Source organism: Balaenoptera borealis (genome assembly GCF_965194805.1).
Source record: "Balaenoptera borealis genome assembly, chromosome: 6".
Taxonomy (NCBI): domain Eukaryota; kingdom Metazoa; phylum Chordata; class Mammalia; order Artiodactyla; family Balaenopteridae; genus Balaenoptera; species Balaenoptera borealis.
The window spans coordinates 117,220,226-117,236,387 of record NC_138863.1 but is presented as its reverse complement, the minus strand read 5'-3'; the positions used below and the strand labels follow the sequence as shown (position 1 = coordinate 117,236,387).

Here is a 16,162-nt window from a genome sequence, read left to right as displayed (position 1 = left end):
GACTCAGTGTTTTAAAAAAGCTTTCTCCACCAAAAGAGCAAAATAGCACTCAGTGGCATTGCAGTGTTAACAAAATTTCTTTATCAGAAACTATAATTTAATATTTAAGTACCTAATTTACATGTGACAAGGTATCATATTCAAAAAATTAAATTGCAACTAGAAAACTATTAACCACTAAAAACAATACCAAACACAACCCAAACATTTATAGGAAAACAACAGCTAGAATTTGAATTGGAAAAAAAAGTTTCGTCATATTTGGCTTATTAAACAAAGCATCCATTACAGACTGTAAAAGAGCGTTTCTTCTAATTCCTCAAAAGTTTATCCTTTGTAGCATGAATACATGTAAAGATAGATTGACTTCATATGCACACGTGTGTATACATATTGTGAGACATACCTCATGTGTTGATTTAAAGATATCGTATCTACTGATAACTGGTTGAACTTTGGAAGGTGCTGAAACCCATATTTCTACATGATCTGTGACCCATTTAAAAATGTCTTTTTATAAACAGAAATTACATAAAATACTCTGGTTTTTATTAACTGAATCTTTTCTTAAGCATAATAATAGACAATGAAGGAATTGCACTTATTTTAAAGGTACAGTAAAGTGTTAGATTGCAGCTCAGACATCAAAGATCAGGGACTGTAGTACTGATAAGTTGTGCATTATATGCAAAGATGACGGTGGCCATTGAAATTAAAATGAGAGCAACTAATTACAGAACCAATAGGGGGATAACAGAAGAAAACATGCACTACTCCTACTTTAATGCAAAACTAATTTCTCCCAGGAAACCAACCCTTTGACCTTTCTTACACAAAGAAACAGGTTCTGCACCCTTGGTAACACAGTAGACATGGACATCTGTATTCAAATTCTAGTTCATTGTCTCTGAGTGTGCTGTTCCAGTGTCATCTCCTTAAGCTGCCCTTGAAATTCTGGAGCATCTACAATATTACAGTCTCTTGGTTAGGTTTCATTGAGCCTCAATATCCCCTTCAGTTCTATATAAATAGGGTCCTTTATTCATCTTCTTCTGGTTCCTGTGGTAATATGGGTATTTCTTCCTTTAAACAATCACTGAAGAATCTGAGGACTGTGCTGTAGAGATGATATTTGCTCTTCTCAGACACGTGATGGCCTTCATCTGGGTAGACCTAAGATATTGAAGGGAAAGGAGATTTAAAGTTATCAAAGCAAGTCTTCTTCCTCAGAACTCATTACTTTAGCCCCATGGCAACGGAACTTCGGAAAATAATATATGACCGAAATCTTATGTAATTCAACTCTGAGTTGTTCATGCGAAACTTTCCTTTTTTATTATAATCATATCAAAATCAACATTTGAGACAAAATACAATTTTATGCATTTATATTAGGACTTGTTGGCCAGAAAGTTAGAGCTTTCTATGTTCACATTGAACAAGGTGGCATTGACATCACCTTAACTAAATTTTAGATAGTTTTGTAAGTTCTTTCTCTGCCCCTTTGAAATGTATGTAAATCTTCTTTCAGACTCTTGCCGGTTTTAAAACCCAGGAAATTTCTTTCTCAAGGACTTGGAAACCATCTCTTTGAAATGTAAACATTGAAAGAGAGACAGGACCCCTATCTCCCAGTCTCCAAGTTGTAAAACTACTTCCTGTCATAAAGATAAAAGAAATGTTTCTTAAGGCTGATTATCAAACACAGAAGGCAATGAGTCCCTCCACTGGGGCTCTTAAAAATGCTCCAGCCTCTTGTTTTAACAAAGTTGAGTTTAATCTTTCTCCCCTATTGCAGTAGTCTTGGATAAAGTTTTCCTTGTTTGTTTAATCTTGTGCAATGCAATTTTTACTTTGACAATGTCCTTCCAATATAAACGACATTAGTGAGTTTTCTAAAATATAAATGAAAATACTGTCATGTCAATTCCTGAGTGTAAAGTTTTTAGATGGTGCCTCATTTCCCTCTGAGTAAAGCCTCACAATCCTTTACACTGTCAGTGCCATGACCCTACATCTGTTTATCTCTACATCTTCATCTTTCATCATTCTAACCCTGGTTCCTGTGTTTTAAATATACTGAACCACTCTTAGTTCTTCCAAATGCTGAGGAAGTAAAACAATTTTTTTCCCTTCCACGACTCCTCCTTCAGACTGAAGTTCCTTGATGTGTAAAGTTATGTCCTGTTGACCCATTTAGCATAGATACCCCTGTAAAATAAATCCTTGATAAATATTTACTAAATATGGTTGAATGCAGAGATGTAAATGACATAATGATGTTTTGCCCTCTCCTTTTTTTCTCATGTTATTTACTCAAAACTATTTTCCCCCACCTTTAATGATGAGTGATGGAAACTGACAAAAAGACAAAGGAACTAGAAGGAAAATAAAAATTATTATTTTAAAATAATTCATTATCAGTGATAGGAATAAAAGTCAGAGAAGAAAAAACCATTTTTGAAAGAGTTTATGCAATTCACATATAAAACATAAGGTGATCCACATTCTCATTGTAATTAGGAAATAAGAACACAATTTGGTAGCTGAAAGAAACAGTAAAAATGAAAGGGTGGGAGATGGAGTCATATAGAAGCTGTGTTCTGTATCTTACAACTAAAAAACCAAGGTAGAAAAACATATTTTTCTGAAAAACTAGCTTACCTGCATAGTATAATTCACTCCAGCTTTTATTAGGTGTTTGATTAATTCTGCTGAATGCTGGAAATGAACTTTTGCTGCAAGAAATTAAATTATGATATTTGAAGGAAATACATTTTTCAGAATCAGAACATTTTTATATCATTTTTTCAAAGAGATTACGTATTTATTTTCCAAAATTATCAGCAAATCGGATAACTCAACCAATTAGACTTTTAATGTCCCCGTTTAGTTTTAGGAAGGGGACAAATGGCAAATGTCAACAGGCTTTGCACTAGAAACTAAACAGAAAAAAGAATAATAACTGGAAAATCCATTTATGGATTTTTACTTTACATCCACTGCACATTTAAAAGACTGATACCTAGCTTTACCTGGAAAGCCAGTAGATACAATGGTAATAAAACTTTGAGCTTCACATTATAAAAAAATAAATTAAAACAGCAGTTTCGACTAAGTCTCTACTTTACAGAATGGTGATTAGATTTATTTTATTGCATATCATTTATTATTTGTAATTATTCATGTATTTTATACCATTATAACAATTTTAACACAGTGAACGCCTGTCTGGGTAGTAATAGCAAACCAGCCTTCTATTCCTTTCTGAGGATTACTAGGGCCACTCTCAGACACTGGCATTCTGCCTTATATTAAATTAGAAAAGAATACCTCATGTTGAGAAAACAGCATACACATCTCATTACTCAAGGGCTAAATATTTAATGTGGACCATACTGGTTTCTCCTCTTTCCTTCTAGCTTCCTTCTCCCTGAACCTCAGTTCCAAAACTCTGAAATAAGCAGCACAGCAGCCGGGTGTGGGTGGTAGCACTGTCCCTAACTAGCTATGAAGACTTGGACAAATCACTTCAATTTTTTTGTGTAGCACTTAGCTCATATGCTGCCTTGGCAATACATTCCTATACTGTGTATCTTCAAATTTCTGTAAATAACTTTTAAGCTCACATTTTTTGACTGTCTGTGTAAAACTAGGGTAGCCTTATCAATATTTTAAGCTTCTTCATTGCTCTAATGCTACGGTACTGATTAATCCTGCTACAGAGCAGACAATAAAAGACTCCAAATAATCATTTATATCTTTTTAAAAGTCTACCTATAATCTTTTCCAACATTCTCTTATTGTACTTAATGGGAAAATTACCATGCCATTTCTAAATTACTGTGCAAATTGCTCTGTAAATGTAAGCTACTAGAAATGTTAATAAATAGGGCAATGACTGAGATAAAATGATCCTTTATATACCTCATTTGTTTATTGCAGAAAACAAATTGAAAAGGACTCCATCATTCAGCTGCATGGATACAGCTGAAAAGATAAATGCATAAATGGATTTTCCAGTTATTATTTTTTTTTCTGTTTAGTTTCTAGTGCAAAGCCTGTTGACATTTGCCATTTGTCCCCTTCCTAAAACTAAATGGGGGCATTAAAAGTCTAGTTGGTTGAGTTATCTGATTTGCTGATAATTTTGGAAGATAATAATAATGGTAGTATTATAGTAGTATTGACTGAGTATCTATAATCTACCACTCCCATGTGGAATGTGTGTGTGGTGTATGTGAGTACATTTGTGTGTGTGGTGTGTGTGAGTACATTTGTGTGTGTATATGTGTGTGTGCAAACACACAGGTGTATTTTCTTTGAAGTGACGAGTGCTGAAGGTCTGCTTACATTTTATCAGGTAGGTGAAGTCCCAGGCCCATGACTGGATGAGTCAGGGAACAACATAATTTACCTTAATAATTACAACATATTAACAGAAACAACTGAATAACATTAATATATTACAGTGTGATGGCTAGATGTAAAATAATTTAACCTTGAATATAATTTATTCCCATATTTGAAGATTTAGAGCCAAGTGAGTAAGAGCCTCAATGCCTATTTCAAATCACCTTTCTAGTGAATCAATAGCTGTGTGATTTTCGGCAAGATATATAAACTCCATAATATTCATTTTCCCAATTTGTCAAATAACAAGAGAAGTAATACCTACTGCACAGTATTTTTGTGAAAAACAGATACTATGATATTAAAAGCTTTTAGCACATTTCCTAACATACAGTCATTACTTAATAATCACTATTTGTTATTACTATCAATGTATATGTAAGTTCTTAATACCTTAGAACAAAATTCTAATGTCCTTCAAAATGTTTATGTTCTCTTACATCATGTTTCATCTACAACAGGTATGGTATCATCTAAGTCTTTTTAAAAAAATTTATAATAAGTTTTAGATTTTCAGAAAAGTTGCAAAGATAGTACAGAGAGTTCCTGTATATCCCTTACACAGCTTTCCCTACTGTTAACATCTTAAATTATTATGGTACATTTAGAAACATTTAGACATAGTGTTTCCTTAACCCCTTCTGGTCTATGATGATTTCTCAAACGTTCTTTGCTTTTGATGACTTTGGCAGTTCTGAGGAATACTGGTCAGGAATTTGGTAAGATGTTCCTCATTTGGCTTTGTCTGGGGTTATGCGTATTTGGGACAAGACCATATAGAGATAGAATGCCATTCTCATGAAGCCACATCAAGGTTACATACTATCTACATGACTTGTCACTGTTAATGCTGACCTTGATCACCTGGCTGAGGTGAAGTTTATCAAGTTTCTCTGCCATGAAAGTTACTCTTTCCCCCCCATTCCATACTGTACTCTTTTGAAGCAAATCACTAAGTGCAACACACTGTGAAGGGGGAAGGGAGGATAATTAAGCTTTGTCTCCTTGAGTTGGGGCACCTACATAAATGGTTTGGAAATCTACCTAAGGGAGATTTGTCTCTTCTCCCTCATTTACCTATTTATTCAAATATATACTATATGTATGTGTGTGTATATATATATGTATGGTATATATCAATATTGATCTAAGCTCTAATTTAACTGTGACCTGACATGCCTCAAAGTTAAGTTTGAGTGACAGCTGGTATTATCTTTGATATAAGGCCTTTTTAGTGATATTCTATGTAAAATGGGATAAAAATACTGAGGCAGGGCAGAGTGGACTGACAAAAACAAGTTTAAGATTTAGGAAATATTGCTTCAAGGCTTTGCTTCTCTTTGTTCACTTGCCAGGTAGCCTTGGATAAATCAGTTTCCTCCTTGAAATTTATTTTTCTCATCTGTGAATGGGGCTATAAATACTCAGCCCTCTGTTTTAAGATTTCACATAAAATAATAAAAAAAATTCTTTGAGTACCAAACACTTCATGTGAATATAAAATATTATTTATTACTAGTATTATCAATCACATTCATCTCCAATGTTTAAAATAATAAAAAATGAGAGGTGATATGAAAGCGCTTTTTTGGTTTTTGTTTTAAGTGGTAAACCTCATCAGAATATCATCTCAGTGCTGGCACCCATTTGCTATGCTGCTGTTTTCAGGTTAGTTTCCATCTGAGGTATGCTGAATAACACTGTCCTAGTAGTGACTAATAACCACATGTGGTTATTTACATTTAAATTAATTACAATGAAATAAAATGTAAAAATTCAGTTCCTCAGTCATACTAAACATGTCAAGTGCTTGAGAGCCACATGTGGCCAGTGGCTACTGTGTTCAACAGCACAGAGATGACATTTCCATCATCCCAGAGGGTTTTACTGGGCAGTGCAGCCACTGAGGTTCATTGCCTCCTGTCCTCTTAGTCCTGACGTCCTTCTTCCCACTTCCTACCAGGTATCAGATTCTTTGTGCCCCTCTCCTCTGTTCTCCTCCCCAGAAGGGTTACAGGGCCTCCTGTAAGCAAGTCCTTGGATGTACCCCTTTGTTCAAGGTCAGACCACATCAATCAGTAGCAGCAAGTATAATACTTACTGTCAGCAGTTCCATGAATTATTAATATATTTTCTTCTTTTAAGCCATGAATATTATGTAGCACACTGGAAGCCTATAAAAACAAAAACACAAAAATCTGTATATAAAGATTTACCTATATTTGCATTTTGACTGGGTTTTTAGAACAAAAACACTCTTCTTTCTTCATTGGTTTTAAATTAGTTACCTGGTATGTGCTTTCTTCTTTAGATGGCATACCAAGATATCTTTCAGAGAAAGCTGAGGCTGTGACCCAAGAAAACAGAAATTTAAGGGTAAACTAAAAATCATTTGACTAGCGTATTTCATTATTTAGTTTCTACATTTCACATTTAATTGTCATGCTCCACTAAAACTGATTGAATCAGAGAGGCGATAAAGAGCTGAAAACATCTCTGATAACACATGATAAATGAACTCAACTGAGCTTCTCTACATGGGAACTTTCTCGTCTACGAATCAATACATTATATTAGGTCAGTCTGTAGGAAGTACTCACCATACAACTTCAAGTCTATAATGGGTGCAATCACTGATCCACATTTAAAAAGGTTTTCATCTGATTTTAATATCATTGATGCAATATAGCCACCATACCCCTGACAAAAAAAAAAAAAGAAAGTTTTCATATATATATATATTCCTAGAGATTTTTTTTAGCTTTTGGTTACTGTTTGGTAATATACATATCAGAATGTCTCATAATGTCCCAGACTGGAGCAAAGAATATACTAACATCACTATGTACAGATGAAAATTTTGAAAAGAGTTATTTAAATTTTTATATAATAAGCTATTTTAATAACTTTAGGTAAAATATAAAATTAATTATATATCAAGTGTCAAATATTTGCTCTTTGATTTGATATCTGGGAATAGCTCCAAACAATTTGAAATTAGGGAAATACAGAACTGATTAAATCATATCATTTTAGGCACTATATATTTAATAAAACAGTATATTCATTTAATAAAACATTTAATAATAATGATTATTAAGAATTAAGAAAGAGGAATTAAATATTTAAAATATATCTTCACAAGTATAGATTCTGCTTTCAATTCCACACTACTAAAAACTTGAAAGAAATGGTATAAGATAAATACTTTTGCTAGTTGGATTATTTTTAAATTTAATTGGATTATTTTTAATCCAATGAGTTGGATTATTTTTAAATTTAATTTTTAAATATCCTCTTGAAATGCTTTTGTACAAACTTAATTATAACTTCTTAAAAAAATAAATCAAGGTGTCCAGTTTTCTTTTGTAGACCACGATCTGACTAGAAAATTTCCAAAGATTTTAATAACTACAGTAATGCTAGGCTAAGGGAATGACCTACTGAGTTGTCTGTTCATTTTAGACGTTAATTCTTGCTGTGTTCTTGGCATTGTTTTTCACTTTGCCAGACAATGGAGTATCCTGGTAGGTATTAAAAAAATATTAATACCCAGGCCTTAGCACAGAAATTCTGATGCAATTGGCTCTACTTTTGAAAGATTTCCAGATGATTCTAGTGTGGTCCGGTGCTATAGGAACCTGTTATTTTCTCTAAACTCTTGAGATGAGTAGTAAAGAATTTCATTTATGCTTATTTGGAGCATCGTTTAAAAATTGGTACTAGAAAGTCCAAAATGCAATCAGATGTCACTGAAGTGGCTGACAGAACATATGTGAAGGGCAGCAGAATACACCACCCCAAAGTATGCCACTTGGCATATTGATTATTTTGAGGTATAGGCACCGGAAAAAACAGCAAACGCAGAGAGAAGCTTTCTCTGAACTCCCCTTATCTTCCTAAAGGCAGATCCTCCAAAAAGAAATCAATCGTTCTAGATCCCCTCCCTGGAAGTTTCATCAGCCAGGGAAGATTGCCTCTTGCCACAGGAAAGGAGACTAGAAGTTGACACCACAGCCAGAGAGACTATATCACAAACTATACCTCCCATCTATTCTTCTAAAGCCCCATTTGTCTTTCCTAACAATAATTTACTCTCTCTTAAAATGCCTGTATCCCCTCTTCCCTTTCCCTGTTGAAAGCGAGCAGAACTCTGTGGGGCTCCTGCACACAGAAGCTTTTCTGCTCCGTTTCTTGTTTGTGGGAAACAGACTCCAGCCTCTATGACCTTCCCTGAGTCCCAAAGGGCCGATTCGAACAGTTGCTAATCAGGGAAGGGAGGGGATGCAGAGACAAGGGAGGAGTAGTCAAGAAACAACAGTGCAGCTTTGGGGCAGGGTACTGGTTCTGCCTCAAAGGATACACATAACTATATCTTTGAGCTCTTTACAGTACTAAATCCCCAACAAATGGAAGATGTCAGCATTCTTCATTCCAGATTAAAGGAACCAGAGAAGCTCTTCAAAAGACCACCTAAGGCCAGATTAAAGTAACCACAGAAACTCAACAGACCACCTGAGACCAGATTAAAGGAGTGCAGCCCCTGCACACACTCTAATCCTTATCAGCAACCCTGCCCTTGAACCATTGCTATAAAACTCCTCATGAAATCCTTCTGGGTTGAGACACACAGTTTTGAGGGGCAATGGTCTGCTGCATCCCCCTTTGCCTGACAAAGCAATGAAGATATTCTTTTCTACTTCACCCAAAACTCTGTCTCTGAGATTGGATTCAGCACGGGTGCACAGAGGCCGAGTTTTCAGCATCACTATTAAGATGGTATTTAAGACTGATTTCTAAGCCACCTCACAGAGTTACTCATTTTCCCCAGAGTATCTCCCATGTATACATGAGGTGTACATGTCAACAAACTTCTGTTCATTTTTCTCTTGTTAATCTGTCTTTTATTATAAGAGAATCTCAGCCAAGAACTCAGAAGGGTAGAGGGAAATTATTTTTCCTCCCCTATATATGTCAATTTTGTACAATATTTAGCTAGTACCCAGACATTTATGCAAAGCTTCTGCAACAATTAGAAACTGAGAGAAATAAAATTATCCCTTATAGAAGTAAGCTCCCAGAGTACCTTTGCTTAGTCTCTTTGAGAGGGATGAAAATAGCCTTAAGTCAGCAAAATTAATACAAGAAAATGTAATAGGCTTAAATGTCTTAACATATCTGAAGAAAGAAGTGGAAGGGAGGAAAAATAATTTCCTTTTATCTTTCTGAGTTATTGGCTGAGATGTCTTCCAATAAAAGACAGATTAACAAGAGAAAAACAAATAGTTTATTTACGTGTACACCTCACCTATGCATGGAGATTAGCAGGGAAACTAAGTAACTCCCTAGATGGCCCAAATCACCACCTTAAATACCATCTTCAACTAAAGACAGAAGAAAGGTGTTGGGGGAAAGTCAGTTATGGGAAGTTACCAGGAAAAGAACTGTAAACAAGGGTAAGGTTTGTTATGTAGATTTAAGTCAGTGCCTTCTCCAGCGATAAAAGTTTCTTATGATTTAGTCATTCTTCCCTTCCTGGTAAAGAGAGGGAGACACAAATAGAGGTTTTCTTTATAAATGTAAATGTCCCTTGCAAAAGGGTAACTTCTACTTTGTTTTTAAAGCTTCTCCTGTTTATGCTGTGTCTCCTGTTTATGCTGTTTCTTAAAATAATCAGCTCAAAATAATCCTTATGCCAAAGAGGCATATTCTGGGATGGCATGTTCTGCTTCCCTTCAGAAGTGTGAAGGTGTGGGATGAGTCATGCAAAGCAAGTAAATAAATAGCTATTATAGAGCAAAACTGTAGAGAGACTTTGAAAATTCTGTCCCTACAAGGAGCCTTTCCAGTACATCGTTTCTAGTTCTCTATCATGGAGACTGAGAGCCTCTCAACCCAACTCTCTATCATGGAGAGTTGTAGCCAAGAGGTTTCAAATATTTCCCAAGGGGCAACAATATTCTCATAGTGAAAAATGTATCTTAGTTGATAACTTTTCTGGTTCTAATTCCACAACAACCAATCTTTCAACTGATAACAATTCTGTTATTTACATAACTACTTTGAGAGACTAGCTAAAGATTACTATCCTGAGAATAACTGTATATCATATTTAAATAATATAAATTAATAAATTGGTATAATGTTTTTTTACCTTAGCTTCACATGATTCTCAGAGTCATTATCTCCAGGAACTAAGGAGAATGGTGTCTTCCACAGGAGGGGCAGATTCCAGAACAACACTTGAAAGTTCTTTTAAATTATTTGGGAATCTTGTTAAAAATGCCTATTCTAATCCAGTAGATCTGGGATAGGGCCCAAGGTTTTGCATTTTTAACCAACTCCCAGGAGACGTTTATACTGCTGGTCCATATTTTGAATAGAAAGTTCTTATTGTGTAATAATGTAGTAAAGATTCCCAACATAATATCTTCCTAGCTTTAGCCAGCATTCCCTTGACCAGTGGAACTTAAAAAATTATGTATCAATGCCTTCAAAAACAATTGAATCAATATGTGGAGAATGGGCCGTGGAGCTCTCCATGTGATTCTAAGTGAAAGAAGGGTTGTAAATTGCTGTTGCATAAGACATTGTATTTTACTGTTTAAAAAAAAAAAATCCAGGATTTGGGATTAATGACGGTAAATACTCTTTAAATGATAGTAAAAAATTTTGAATAAAATTCTCTCTATAGCATTTAAAAATCTTATTCAAAATACTGCTTTAAACTGATTTATTTCAGGTAATAAATTCTATTTTTAAAAGAAAATCAACACTGGCAGGAATTAAAATAAATTTTAATTGCTTTCCTTCTTCTTTATCATTTCATATTTATTCACTGAATGCAAGAAGGATAATGAAAAAGTTCTTGGAAAAATAATATTCCACAAGAATATTGGAATCAGATATAAGAAATCAGATATAAATTCTAGTAGACAAAGAATGGTGATTTTAACTTCCAAAGCAACTCGTATCTATCAGGAAGATACCAAAAACTGGGGTTCATCATATTGACTCTTGTCAATGAGAGGACAATATTGACTATTGTCAATATTGTCAATATTGACATTGATATATGTCAATATATTGATATATTGATATATATTGATATATATATCAATATTGATATATATCAATATTGTCAATATATTGACATTGATATATGTCAATAGTCAATAGTTGGTATAGGCTGCTATGTTTCAGTTGTGTTGTCATTTTATTGGTTTCTCAGTGATCAGACTGTTCCATTCATTACAATTGTTATGTCACGTCTATTTGCAAAGCATTTTAGCATTACTTATAAAATTTTAACAAATTTATCTAGATTTTTAAAAGTTTATTCCATGGACCTAAAATATAGATAATTTTATTTCTTTAAAAAAATAAATTTTACCTGTGGTGTAAGAAACTGAATCCAATAGATAGAAGGACTATAAAAACAGGGGGTGAAATCTGTAATACCATTTTACTAAGGATTTACGTTTTCATGGGCCCCAGGTTTTGAGATAATTAACTGACTTTTTGAGATAGTTTTCAAGAGTTCATGATTGCAGTCAAAAAGATATACTGACAGAACTGAAAAAAAAAGTCTCTCCTACAGCCTTTGACTTGTATGATTCTTTCTGAACCACATCAGTTGTAATACACAGTGAATTAATTTGAAGTAAAAACACTGTAAATATGTAATGAATAACAAAATTTATTGTTGTATTAATTTCTCTTTCTGATCTTTCATTGTCAGTGTATAGTAATGCAAGAGATTTCTGTGCATTAATTTTGTATCCTGCAACTTTACCAAATTCATTGATTAGCTCTAGTAGTTTTCTGGTGGCATCTTTAGGATAATCTATGTATAGTATCATGTCATCTGCAAACAGTGACAGTTTTACTTCTTCATTTCCAATTTGTATTCCTTTTATTTCTTTTTCTTCTCTGATTGCCATGGCTAGGACTTCCAAAACTATGTTGAATAATAGTGGCGACAGTGGACATCCTTGTCTTGCTCCTGATTTTAGAGGAAATGCTTTCAGTTTTTCACCATTGAGAATGATGTTTGCTGTGGGTTTATCATATATGGCCTTTATTATGTTGAGGTAGGTTCCCTCTATGCCCACTTTTTGGAGAGTTTTTATCATAAATCGGTGTTGAATTTTGTCAAAAGCTTTTTCCGCATTTATTGAGATGATCATATGATTTCTACTCTTCAATTTGTTAATATGGTGTGTCACACTGATGATTTGAGTATATTGAAGAATCCTTGCAACCCTGGGATAAATCCCACTTGATCATGGTGTATGATCCTTTTAATGTGTTGTTGGGTTCTGCTTGCTAGTTTTTGTTCAGGATTTTTGCATCTATATTCATCAGTGATATTGGCCTGTAATTTTCTTTTTTTGTAGTATCTTTGGTTTTGGTATCAGGGTGATGGTGGCCTCATAGATAATGAGTTTGGGAGTGTTCCTTCCTCTGCAGTTTTTTGGAAGAGTTTGAGAAGGATGGGTGTTAGCTCTTCTCTAAATGTTTGATAGAATTCACCTGTGAAGCCATCTGGTTCTGGACTTTTGTTTGTTGGAAGATTTTTAATTACAGTTTCAATTTCATTACTTGTGATTGGTCTGTTCATGTTCTCTATTTCTTCCTGGTTCAGTCTTGGAAGGTTATACCTTTCTAAACATTTGTCCATTTCTTCCAGGTTGTCCATTTTATTGGCATATAGTTGCTTGTAGTAGTCTCTTGTGATGCTTTGTATTTCTGCAGTGTCCATTGTAACTTCTCCTTTTTCATTTCTAATTTTATTGATTTGAGTCCTCTCCCTCTTTTTCTTGATGAGTCTGGCTAAAGGTTTATAAGTTTTGTTTATCTTCTCGAAGAACCAGCTTTTAGTTTTATTGATCTTTGCTATTGTTTTCTTTGTTTCTATTTCATTTATTTCTACTCTGATCTTTATGATTTATTTCCTTCTACTAACTTTGGGTTTTGTTTGTTCTTCTTTCTCTAGTTCCTTTAGGTGTAAGGTTAGATTGCTTATTTGAGATTTTTCCTGTTTCTTGAGGTAGGTTTGTATTGCTATAAACTTCCCTCTTAGAACTGCTTTTTCTGTTTCCCATAGGTTTTGGATCGCCGTGTTTTTGTTGTCATTTGTCTCCAGGTATTTTTTAATTTCCTCTGATTTCTTCAGTGATCTCTTGGTTATTTAGTAACGTATTGTTTAGCCTCCATCTGTTTGAGTTTTTTTACGTTTTTTTCCCTGTAATTGATTTCTAATCTCATAGCGTTGTGGTCAGAAAAGATACTTGACATGATTTCAATTTTCTTAAATTTACCAAGGCTTGATTTGTGACCCAAGATGTGATCTATCTTGGAGAATGTTCACTTGAGAAGAAAGTGTAATCTGCTGTTTTCGGATGGAACGTCCTATAAATATCAATTAAATATATCTGGTCTATTGTGTCATTTAAAGCTTGTGTTTCCTTATTAATTTTCTGTCTGGATGATCTGTCCATTGGTGAAAGTGAGGTGTTAAAGTCCCCCACTATTATTGTGTTACTGTTGATTTCCTCTTTTAGAGCTGTTAGCAGTTGCCTTATGAATTGAGGTGTTCCTATGTTGGGTGTGTATATATTTATAATTCTTATATCTTCTTCTTGGATTGATCCCTTGATCATTATGTAGTGTCCTTCCTTGTCTCTTGTAACATTCTTTATTTTAACGTCTATTTTATCTGATATGAGTATTGCTACTCCAGCTTTCTTTTGATTTCCATTTGCATGGAATATCTTTTTCTATCCCCTCACTTTCAGTCTTTATGTGTCCCTAGGTCTGAAGTGGGTCTCTTGCAGACAGCATATATATGGGTCTTGTTTTTGTATCCATTCAGTGAGCCTGTGTCTGGTTGGAGCATTTAATCCATTCATATATAAGGTGATTATGTATGTTCCTATTATAATTTTCTTAATTGTTTTGGGTTTGTTTTTTTAGGTCCTTTTTTTCTCTTGTGTTTCCCACTTAGAGAAGTTCCTTTAGCATTTGTTGTAGAGCTGGTTTGGCGGTGTTGCTTTCTCTTAGCTTTTGCTTATCTGTAAAGGTTTTAATTTCTCCATCGAATCCTTGCTGGGTAGAGTAATCTGGGTTGTAGGTTCTTCCCTTTCATCACTATAAATATATCATGCCCCTGCCTTCTGGCTTGTCGAGTTTCTGCTGAGAAATCAGCTGTTAACCTTATCAGAGTTCCCTTGTATGTTATTTGTCGTTTTTCCCTTGTTGCTTTTAATAATTTTTCTTTGTCTTTAATTTTTGTCAGTTTGATTACTATGTGTCGCAGCCTGTTTCTCCTTGGGTTTATCCTGCTCTGAGACTCTCTGCACGTCCTGGACTTGGGTGGCTATTTCCTTTCCCATGTTAGGGAAGCTTTCCACTATAATCTGTTCAAATATTTTCTCAGGTCCTTTCTCTCTCTCTTCTCCTTCTGGGACCCCTAAAATGCGAATGTTGGTGTGTTTAATCTTGCCCCAGAGGTCTCTGAGGCTTTCTTCCTTTCTTTTCATTCTTTTTTCTTTATTCTGTTTCATGGCAGTGAATTCCACCATTCTGTCTTCCAGGTTACTTATCCTTTCTTCTGCCTCAGTTTTTCTGCTATTGATTCCTTCTAGTGTATTTTTCATTTCAGTTATTGTATTATTCATCTCTATTTGTTTGTTCTTTAATTCTTCTAGGTGTTTGTTAAAGATTTCTTGCATCTTCTCGATCTTTGCCTCCATTCTTTTTCCGAGGTCCTGGATCATCTTCACTATCATTCTTCTGAATTCTTTTTCTGGAAGGTTGCCTATCTCCACTTCATATATTTGTTTTTCTGTGGTTTTATCTTGTTCCTTCATCTGGTACATAGTCCTCTGCCTTTTCATTTTGTCTATGTTTCTGTGAATGTGGTTTTCGTTCCACAGGCTGCAGGACTGTAGTTCTTCTTGCTTCTGCTGTCTGCCCTCTGGTGGATGAGGCTATCGCAGTTGAGACTCTTAAGACTATAAATAATGAGTAATTATCCCCATAGGTTAAGTTTTAAAAAGCTTCCATATTCATTGCACTTTTAAAGTTGTTTTACCTTCTCCAGATATCCATGTCTCTTGTCTCCTCAAATTTCCCTGTTTTAGACCAATCATGATCTCCTAGTGAAATCGTTCCTCTCTAATGATTGAAAATTGCTATCTCATCTTTATTCTTGATCCCCTCTCTGCTGTAAATACAGATGAAGCTTCGTTCACTCATCCGCCGTTCACCTCCTGCTGTACAGCCCAGTTCCTAACAGGCCACAGACTGGTACCTGTCCATGGCCCACGGGTTCAGGACCCCTGATCTAAAGGGAGACTTCACAAAGCTAGACCCCTAAAGGGTTGTCTAAAGATGACAAGAGATAATTATGCTGCACAAAAGGATTGATGAAAATGATTTTGTTTTTAATTCTTATCATGAACTTGTACTGAATCAACGAAAAAAAAAATTAACCTTAACTAAAAATTTGAGCCATTAAGTCCACACTGGTGTTTGCAGACCAAATTTACCATCTAAGTGTAATTAAAAGAAAAACAAAAACAAATACAGAAATACAAATGCAACATAAGCTTTAAAGAATTCCATATGTAAAATTCCAATTTTGATGGAACTGATGGAAGACAAAGCACAGATTCAGAGAACCCATCAAAACCCAAATATGATTAATACAAAAATATCCATAACTATACACATATTGGAGAAA

General features: G+C 34.6%; 1 protein-coding gene across 1 annotated transcript in view; it reads right to left on the bottom strand.

Annotated features, from left to right (window-relative positions):
* Positions 1 to 527: 527 nt before the first annotated feature.
* DPP10 (dipeptidyl peptidase like 10) overlaps positions 528 to 16,162 on the bottom strand; it is a 676,003-nt gene continuing 660,368 nt past the window's right edge. Inside the window, exons 22-26 of the mRNA XM_082397857.1 lie at positions 7,014 to 7,113; positions 6,702 to 6,760; positions 6,515 to 6,587; positions 2,665 to 2,738; positions 528 to 1,173 (exon numbers count right to left, since the gene is read on the bottom strand). Coding sequence (XP_082253983.1) covers positions 1,039 to 1,173; positions 2,665 to 2,738; positions 6,515 to 6,587; positions 6,702 to 6,760; positions 7,014 to 7,113 — 441 coding nt within the window. The 3' untranslated portion in view covers positions 528 to 1,038. The remainder of the gene's footprint in view (positions 1,174 to 2,664; positions 2,739 to 6,514; positions 6,588 to 6,701; positions 6,761 to 7,013; positions 7,114 to 16,162) is intronic.